Source organism: Semicossyphus pulcher, unplaced genomic scaffold (assembly GCF_022749685.1).
Source record: "Semicossyphus pulcher isolate SPU_LCO1_2020_fin unplaced genomic scaffold, fSemPul1.0.p SCAF_6, whole genome shotgun sequence".
Classification (NCBI taxonomy): Eukaryota; Metazoa; Chordata; class Actinopteri; order Labriformes; family Labridae; genus Semicossyphus; species Semicossyphus pulcher.
In genome coordinates this window covers 10,700,474-10,710,429 of record NW_027211737.1, presented here as the reverse complement: position 1 = coordinate 10,710,429, position 9,956 = coordinate 10,700,474, and the positions used below count along the sequence as shown (strand labels likewise).

Sequence of the window (9,956 nt, the reverse complement as noted above, 5' to 3'; positions counted from 1 at the left end):
TAATTTTATTGTCACAATTAGCATTATTTACAAGCTGTATCCATCTCGCCAGCAAAGTAAGCTTACATTAGATCCATAAGCGGGGTGGCTCGTGGTATATTGTTTGCAGCTAAACAAGAACCCTGTAAAAGGAAGTTAAATATGAACCTATGAAGACCAGAAATATAACATACTATCTTTCCTTTCTGTATTCTTAAACAGTAGTACTATGTCTTACTCAAATTTGTAATGTTTAGCATAAAGGCTAACAATGCTTTTAGCCATACAACACTACCTTAAAGTAATAGGTCTTAAGGTAATGTTAGCTGGAGTTGCTGAAGTACTTCTCAAAATGCAGGAGGATAGGAGATAGGCATTAAGAGATTTTTTGTTTTTTGTTTTGTAAAACCACCGCTTAAGCAAATACAGAACAAAATCAGCAAAGAGATAAGAGGTACAGCTTTGTCCACAGGGGGGCGCCAAAATCAACACAAACTCAAAGTTCCTCATCGGTTAAATCACTTGCTCTTTTTCTGTGATGAAATACTATCAAACAATATTACAATACAGTTTTTAATAAGGAAAAAGTGAACGCTACAAGAGGCTCAAAGACAGTTAATAATAGTAATAATAATACATTTTATTTGAAGGTGCCTTTCTTGGCACTCAAGGACACCGTACATAGATATATATATATACACAAAATACACAATACAGTTGTGCTTATTGTTACCCTGGCAAAAATAATAAAAAAATCAGCAGGGTTGACTTATATGTCAGACTTTTTCATGGTCTTTTTGATCCAGTTGAGCTGTTTTGGTGAGAGGAAAGCGTACACCCCCGGCTTTGTCTTAAGGCCACACTTCCGTCCGAAAGAAGTCACTCCGACTAACTGTCCTTTACACAACAGTGGCCCTCCTGAATCACCCTGTAGAGAGAATAAACATGGCATATTTATACACATACATATCAGTTACGCTACTGACATATGTTTATTTCCTGGACAGAGCGTACTTACCTGACAGGTATCAGCACGATTTTTCCCATCTGAGCCAGCACATATCATACTGCTGGTGATAACAGGTGTATGGTTGTAATATTGAGGCGAGTTGCACTTGGCTCTGTCGATCACGGTCACATTGACAGACATCAGGACATTTGACATTTGCTTAGCGATGTTGTTAGTTTTCCCCCATCCAGCCACCAGACAGGTGGTGCCAGCTGCTGGTTCTTTGATGGCGTTTCCCAATTCGAGCCATTGCACTGTCTTGGATTTCTTTACTTGTTTCTTCAGCTGAAATGTAAAAAGGAATCGATAAGATATATGCAGACTGTCTGTACTTTGCCTTTCACATTAGTCTCATTTAGTCTTATTGAAATCTGTACTTACAGTGGTCTATGTTTCCAGCTACACTAAATGGACCAGGCCTCTAGTGGACCTTCATGTTAAATCATATTTCACTTTTATGGGTAAAAAACACCTCACAGCCATAGACGGTCATTGTGAGACCATTTTTTTCATAGTAAAAGTCTTTTTTTTTCATTGATGTCAAGTTATAATTCTATTTTTATTTTGATTATCCTCTTGTCACAACTTATTTTATAGTAGATTGTAACCACTACCTTGGCTGAAGTAATAACTTGATGGTTCTACAATGCTGCCTGTTCCCTAGGTATACTTTGCCTCTCTGAAAACTCTCCTCATCAATGTGCCCATCGCTCATCACACTGGCATTTTTTTCTTTTGGATTGGTTTATGCTTTGACAAAATATTTAAACAAAATGTCTCTAAAGGTTCTCAGTCATCCAGGTCATGGTAATTCTAAGCTTAATCCAAAAGGCAATTGGACTTTGTTGAAGTTCTTGAAGACTCAGCTGTCCACCTACATGTGAAGACAGCAAGGTTCACATCCTGGCCAGAGAAGACTGGTTTGAAAGAGGTGTCAAGGAAGCCATCTATGTTAAGCTAGAAAAAACATCTCTTAACAGAGCTGGTGGCCTAAGACACCACCTATCGCTCACTTACAATGCAGTGTTGAATTCTCTGCCCACACAGCTGAGATCACACTCAGGATCATTTGAGCCTAACGTCACATTAACACCAGAGGGTACTAAAGAATCTGAGTGATACTAGGTCAACAGCTCAGACTAACAACTCACCCCTGATTACACATCTATTAGCACACTAATGACCTACAGAGGCTTATATTTCTAACTCCGTCCACCAGTCAGTTTAGAACTGAAGAAGCCTTTCGGATGAGAGGTGAAACATCCTCAAGAACTTCAACCAAGTCCAGTTGCCTTTTGGATTAAGCTTAGAAGTATTCAAACAAAACCACTCCAAATATTTCCTCAATAATCTTCAATCTCTTTCCTGTGCAGATTGTTGCATCTTTGCCTCATAGGCAGTAATTTATTGCCATTTAATGCAAAGTCATCTTACCTTGAGCAACATCAGGTCATTGACTCTCTCAACTTCATCATAGCAGGGGTGAGGAATGCTCTTTGCAACCTTTTGGACCTGCAAGGATTTTTTTTCCGTTGCATTGATGGAGTGGACCCCCAGCAACACCTCCTTCATGCTGCAAGAGCAGGAAGCACAGCATTAAATGCAACTTCATCTACACAAAAGATTAACATGCTGATGATAAAATAATGTTGCTATCATTTTGCCTTTTTAATCGGATTCTCTAAATGCAACCTTTACAAATCCCCCCACTAGGAGCTGCTTTAGTACAGTGACATAAAGTGAAACACTTTAAATATCAGTGTGCAAAAGTCCTTTTACAAGACAAACTAATCATTTAAAATATTATTCTGAGGTTTGCCAGTTTTAGTCATGTGAGCATCTTGTTCTCACTCGACACAGTGGGCAGCGGTCAGGACCCATTTTGGACTGATCAGTATCCCTCCACAGAGGGGCACTTTGTCCTTCAGCAGAGCCATGAAAGGCAGCGAGTGGGGCTTCACTTCTTTCCCATTAATAATCTCAGAGCCGTGACCTAAAACACAACACACCCTGCTAGTTAAATTAATACAAATGTAGATATATTAGTCAGCAGTTTTATCAATCCACCAAAGCATCACTGGTCTAGGTGCATTGTAATGTTGAAAGTAGCATCACTTTGCATCCTGCATGTTTACATGAATGAGCAAGACAACACAAAGAAAATTACTACAATATTTAGAAGATAATACTCACTCGGCTGGACAACGAAGAGGACCATACAACAGATAAAAACAGTGAAATCCCTGAGGCACAACATGTTTCATGAAGTGCTGCTGAATGCACTGAAGCCCCCCTCTGTGCAAACACTTGTCTTTATATGTTAAGTACAAAGGATGTGGTCAGACCATGGAAATGCAAGAGTCAGCAAAATGGACGCAAGACATGAGAACCTTAACAGCGTGGTAACCGTTTTTTTTCTTCATTTACCATATTTATCACAGGCTGCGCGGTTGAGGCTTTTTTTTACGCGAAGCAGCTCACCTCACATTGTCAGCGCACTGACGTCTCAGCATGGGTGGGCTGCGTATGCAACAGCTAAAACTGGAAGCCGTTCTCACCCGTGACAGCTTCAGTTATGACTGTTTATAATTACGTCATAGCATGATGCAGTGGAAATCCTGAGAACTGGTGGAATAATCAGGAAATGAGATTAAAACAAAACTCAATGGACGGCTGACAGAGTGGGATGCTTTGATCTGTGTGGCATTGAAATACTTTGAGGAAATATGGTTATTTGCTTTGTTGCAGAGAGTTTCATAAAAAAGTTGATGCCACTCTTAACTATCCTGATAATATATATATGTGAAAGGCTACGTCCACACTGTTTGGTTTAAAACGCAGGGTGGTGGATCCTGTTTTCAAAATGGGGATCAGAGGTTATGCAGCAATTATTTGGGAATCACACTGCGCAGCCTTCCTGAGAAAGCAATGCAAATCTGCCCTGGCCGCTTAACAGGGGACCAGCTTGGCCTTTTGCAGGGTTGTCTTCTAGTGTTTAGTGGATTTGGTGGATTTTTCCCCTTGTCTCCGATCATGTTTTAGATATTCATAGACAGGATCTGAGGGCAAAGCTGGGATTAAGAGAGTGTCAGCTTCAGGTGCCTCAGAATTGGAGATGATGTAGTTCTGTTGGCTTCATATAACAATGACCTTTAAAATACACTAGGGTGGTTCACAGCAGAGTGTGAAGCAGCCCGGGTTAAAGCCAGCGCCTGCAGGTCTGGGGCCATGGTTCTAAACCAGAATACGGGGGATTGCTTCCTCTGGTTTGAGAGGAAGTTCATGCATCTCAGGATCTTGATATTGAGTCAGAGGAAAATGTGTTGGACAGGCAAATTGGTGCAGCGTCAGCAGTAATGCAGGTGTTGTACTGGACCGTTTTGTTTTGGAGTGAGTTAAGGCTAAAGGCAAAAACTCTGTATTTACCAATCTGTGTTCCAACCCTCACAGATGGTCTTGAGCTTTGGGTGGTGACAAAAACAATGAAATTGCAACTCATGTTGGCTGCTTGAATCCTAAGGTCGGCTGGGCTCAGCCTTAGGGATGTGGAAGTGTGAGGAGGTCTTTTATTCTGCAAGTTTCTCCTTCTTGGAGTTGTACAGATGCCTGTATTTCCTCACCAGGCCAGCACGCTAAGTTCTCAATTTTCTCTTTCCATTCCTATCTTTGTACTTTGAAAAAATCAGATTTGCACGGACAGGCAAGACCCCAGGACCCTTGTGGATGTATCTAGCTTAAAACAAGCTTACATCTGGTTTGCTTAGCTTAGGACAAAGACTAGAAATACTAGCCTCAATGCTAAGCTAACTAGCAGCTGCAGTAGCTTCACATTTGTCATATAAGTAGATGTAAGAGTGGTATCAATCTTCTCAACCTACTAACAGAAATCAAGAAGCATGACCCCCAAAAGATCCTTTGCTTCAATTTTCAGTAAATGAGTCATTTCAATCTTACGTTTTGTTTTTATTAATATGACTTTAGGTTACAGAAGCAGCCACCAAAGAAAGAGAGCAAAGGTTGCTTACAGTGCGTTTCTACTATAGAATACAGCATAGTTCAAAATCTAAAACAGAACTTCATATCCTGAAGGCACCACAGATCTTAAACAATCAAACCTAAAGGCCTGAGAAACATGAGAACGACAAGCTTTTTTGGTGTTAACATCATCATTGTCTAAATGCTTATTTTGTGTTTTACGTTTAGCTTAGGTTTCAAAACTGAGAGATAATTTTGAATCAGAAGACTCTAATGCAATGTTACATTACATACTGTTTTTTCCTGTTTTGAAATGCAATTTCTTAGTTTTGTTTCCAAAACATTCACATAAATGTAAAACCACCAAAAGGCATGTGTTTCATGTGTGACATGTTCAACACTGTCTACTAAAAACGATGGTGATAAACATCAAATTTTCATCATATACACTTTGAAAAAAAGTACGTAAAAATAAAGTTATAATACGTGATAAAGCAAAATATGAATAACAAATAAAAAAAAAAAAGAAATGGCTCAAAATAAAAATACTGTGAAAATACTTTGCTATAATTATTCAGGTTCCTTTTAAGCAGTGACTTGAAACAAACATAGTCCAGGCTTTAGATCAAGGCTTTAGCTAACTCTGGACCATTTCACTTTAACCGACCTTGTGCACTTTGAAATAAACTAACTAACTAGATATTTTCTGTGTTAGGATTTATGAGGCAAGATAAAATAACTATAGCTTATACTTTGCCTGTCCCTCTTATTAATCTATCCTCTATCAGCTGCCGACAAATTAACAGGGAGGCTGGTGCAAACTCTGCCAGCTACAGTTCAACAACAAAGTAGAATCTGATAAGCCAATAAAATATGACACAAAACGCCTCCAAACTCTTATTACTTTTTTCCTCTTAATAGGAAATAAACACTGTTTTTATAGTAAAAGTTCAGCATTCTTACTATTATATTTGGGCTCAACACAACATTTCTGTTGACTTTTGCCACATTTTCTTTTCAAGTCTATATTTAAACCCACTTTCAGGGCCATCTCTGAGTTACTCCTCAATGATTCAGCTGAAACATGTTGACTTTAAGCAGCTGTGGGGACTTTGAAATTACAAAACAAGGTCCTGTTAGATGACTACATTAACTGGAACATTAAACGTGTGTAAGGGACAAATAGGCAAATAACAAATTCCAAACAACCAAGACACTTCCTGGTGTCTTCCCATGACTTTGACAATCTTTGGACAGTGTGAGGCACCATCATTGGCTCTGCATGTAAGCAGAAACATAAAACACTATTTACTGTTTCGGCACCAAAAGTACCTGGTGACATTTAGAGAAGAAAAGGTCCAGGTTTTGGTTAAAATACAGTACTACAAGGTAAATATGATATTAGGAAGTCACATTACTCATATGAAGTAACCCAATAACTCACCTGCCCAGTGACAGGAACTCTAGGCACTATGGATGTAGTAGAATTGTGTTTGTTTGACCCATCCATCCACTCAAACTACCTTTCACATGACTTTCGTGGCCCCCTATGCTTTAATTCCTTTATGAATACTATGAAAAAAAAATTTCCTGTCATCTAAACCCCAAACTAGAACGTGTTTTTGTGGCAGTCTAAAACCTCTTTCGAATCAGTTCCTCTGGTTTTCTCAGGGGTCAGGTCAACTTGAATCTTCAAAGTTGGCATCTCCATCTGTAGAGAAGTCAAGATCTGACTCCTTAAAATAATCTGGAGAAGAAATAAAAATAACACATGAGAGACGCAAGGAGGACGAATATAAGTATGGTAATTTTCTTACACAAGATAGGAGACTTGCATTTTTTCAGGATACGATAAAAAATCCACAGTGGAGGAGCCAGAGACACAAGCTTGAGTAACTTCAAAGTGACAATGATGACTCCGTGCCGCCCAAGAGGGTCCACTGGGGAAGAGAATACAATGTATTCATTTATTATTTCATTTATAAGTGTAGACCAGCCGCTGGTGTCTAGACTTTTGTGAAAAAAACATATGACCCTTAAAACGGCAGTAAAATATATATTTTATCAGTTATTTTAGTTAAGATTGATGGCTCCTTGAAGTGTAAGAGGCTATTACTAATTATGTAATGAACTTGAAGCACACAAAATTCACAGTACATAAACCACATTTCAGTCCTTCCTACCTGTTTTGACTTGTAAAGCTGTAGAGTCACTTTGAAGGATTCTTTCCCCACCAGTAACACTATCAATTCGATCAACAAAAGCAGAAATCTGAATGAAGAAGTCTGTGGCTGAAGTTAAGTTGGAGATGTTGATGGTCATGAAGGTAGAGCCATTAGTGTAGGGGTAGATGAGCGTGTCGCATGTTGGGTTGCATATCTTCACATTGTAACTGTGTGGTGTCATCTGCATAAAAGTGGAGACGTTCCAACTGAGAGCCACGTGATCTGAGCCCACGGACTTCACCATCACAGGCTGTGGAGAAACTGGACCTGAGAGTGAGAGAGATACATGAACAAGATCAGAAAGGTTTAAAGTCACCCCTCACATGTTTCCCAGGTCACTATTTTACCTGTTTGAAGTGAAACATAACTCACCCTGACAGACTAACATGTGCGTCTCATCACAGTATCGAGCCAGCAGCTTCTTGTCTTTCTTCAACATGGCCTCCAAACTTGCACAGTGAGCTTGATAGTTTCTCCTGAACCACTTCTCATAGCTCAGCTCTTCCCCGTCCACCCACTTCCACGGACTGTAGACGTTCTGATGCTGCAGACCGAGCCAGAAGCTGACTTTTTTTCCAGCAGTGGCATTCAGGAGAGTGAAGTATTGCTGTTTGGTGCTCAGGACAGCGAGGTCGACGTAGTGCCTCTGACAGAACTCCCGGCCTTTGTACCAGGACATGGGTCTCTGGACCAGGACGTAACGTGGCATTGTCTTCCCCACTGACAATCCATGGCACACCACTATGTCAGAGAATAGTTAGAGAGAGGAAAACAGAACAGAAGTTAACAGCTTCAGTGCACAAGCAACCTGACAGTGTAGCCTGACTTCCTGTTTGTGCAGCAGTGCATGCATCACTGCGGTGCCAATGATTCTGATCAGACTTTATTTTTTCTATCAGATACTGTGTGTGTGACAACAAAATCCAATCCAGCAAATTACAGCTGCACAACATAGATTACATTAACACTACTGCATTGTATTATTTAGTATCTGTTCAGAAGATGATCAGCATCAGCCTGTTGGATAAGGAAGATTTTGGCAGGTGTGAGACAGCCAACATGGAATAATACTAACATACTGAAGTGTTTAACCCAACAGCAGCACCTAAGAGTTCTACCTTATGTGCAAAATGTTACTGAAAGAGACCCCGAAACATCTACGAATAGGCACAAAATACCCTCAATGCAAAATTACTAAAGAGATGAAGAAATGACTTCAAAGTAACATTAAATGACCACAAAGATACACAAAAAAACAACCACAAGGACTTTTAAAAAAAGCTACAAAAAGTTGCAAAAAATGCTTTATGCTAAAAAACAACTACAATGTGATGCAAAATGACTACAGAGACTCAAAACAAGTAAAAGATGCCCAATGAGCACAAAAGGATGCAAAACAACAACAAAGTGACAAAAGCATAAAGAGGCGCGAAGACACAAAACAACTGCAAACATGACATTTATTCTAACTTAGAAATAACACACCTATTAGCTGCTGGATTGTTGCATTTAATTGTACATGACTCCTCTAAATTATTGAATAAAACTACAAATTAAAACAATCTCATAAAGTGCAGTGTCACAGTTCTACCTAAGACAACGTATTACTTTATGCATTAGTTACCCAGAACAGCCAGTCGCTGCAGAAACTGTGTGTCACAGGCAAACATGCAGTAGAGTCTGTGTTTAAGTTTCTGAAATATCTCCTCATTCCTCAGCTAACCATCTGCTCTTCTCTGATCTCTTACCCGCGTCTGCTTATTACTCCTTCAGCTTGGGAAGTTTATAGAATCAGCTCACGCCATGCGCCGAGGCAGGAGGCGGAGAAAATGGGAGTGGCTACGGCTGTTGCAGGATGTTTTCATTCATTATTGTCAGTAAAAATGTGCCAACTCATACTTTACTACTTAAACATCAACTTCCCTCATTGATATGATTTACTTTTTATACATAGAACAATGTGAATCTGTGCTTTGTGATTTGGAAAACATAAAGCAGGTGATTGTGTTGTGAGGAAACCCAAGTGTCAGAACAGGCTGAACAATGAAACTGAACACCAGGTGGAAGGTGTTCTAGCTTTTATAGGAGGTGCAAAATACTGAAACTTAGCTCCGCCCTGAAATCTATTTTTAGAGTCTGGACAAACTTTGCTTCCATGTACTTGATGACTTTGACACTTGAATCTGATAATAAGTTACTAGAACAATCCACAGCCTCCTGAATGGATGACATCATCCTCTGCTCTGTGTTTACCAAAGGTGAATAACTGAAAACTGATTTGGATGTGTGAGAGAGGTGTTCACAGTGCAGATCATTTCAAGACTCTAAAAAGGAGCAGTAAGGACTCACACTTGTGTCAGAGTTCTTGTTTAGCCGGCATTGTTGGCCTTATGCACAGTGTTTGTGAGTATCTGTAAGTTATGGATGTTGTTGGTTCATATCACTTTTGCTCATGCGTTTTTTGAAATTTCATTGTGTATTTACTCTTTGGATATTGTTGGATATGCTTTTGTTGATTTCTTTTTTTACCTTAAGAAACCCGATGTCTTGGGCTCCACTGATCTGAATTGAACCCAGTCACTGCTTCAGTCAATCTAGCATCTCCGAGAGGCTGTACTTCTGTTTACTGTGCTGCTTTTAGCCCCAAAAAAAGCCTATTGTTAGCTGGCTAACATGCACAAAATTTCACGGCTAACATGCTAATGTATAGAGGCTAAGGTTTTCCAAGTTTGCATTTAAATTTAGCATGTTTGCTTGGTAACATATCC

At 39.6% G+C, this 9,956-nt stretch overlaps 2 protein-coding genes across 3 annotated transcripts; both read right to left on the bottom strand.

Annotated features, from left to right (window-relative positions):
* On the bottom strand, window positions 1–3,267 carry LOC138610262 (granzyme A-like). Its single transcript, XM_069682988.1, has 5 exons — window positions 3,182–3,267; window positions 2,840–2,981; window positions 2,423–2,561; window positions 998–1,273; window positions 1–907 (listed from the first exon to the last, which is right to left on the bottom strand). Exons 1-5 carry the CDS (start codon window positions 3,243–3,245, stop codon window positions 749–751), a joined length of 780 nt encoding a protein of 259 aa, XP_069539089.1. The 5' UTR covers window positions 3,246–3,267; the 3' UTR covers window positions 1–748.
* Window positions 3,268–4,990: 1,723 nt separating this feature from the next.
* LOC138610737 (uncharacterized) lies at window positions 4,991–8,927 on the bottom strand. 2 transcript variants are annotated; one of them, XM_069683544.1, is made up of 5 exons: window positions 8,813–8,927; window positions 7,561–7,929; window positions 7,147–7,455; window positions 6,799–6,903; window positions 4,991–6,710 (listed from the first exon to the last, which is right to left on the bottom strand). In XM_069683544.1, exons 1-5 carry the CDS (start codon window positions 8,856–8,858, stop codon window positions 6,643–6,645), a joined length of 897 nt encoding a protein of 298 aa, XP_069539645.1. In that variant the 5' UTR covers window positions 8,859–8,927; the 3' UTR covers window positions 4,991–6,642. The 2 variants fall into 2 exon arrangements, with proteins under 2 accessions (XP_069539645.1, XP_069539644.1); XM_069683543.1 differs by having other exon boundaries at window positions 4,991–6,903.
* Between the last annotated feature and the right edge of the window lie 1,029 nt (window positions 8,928–9,956).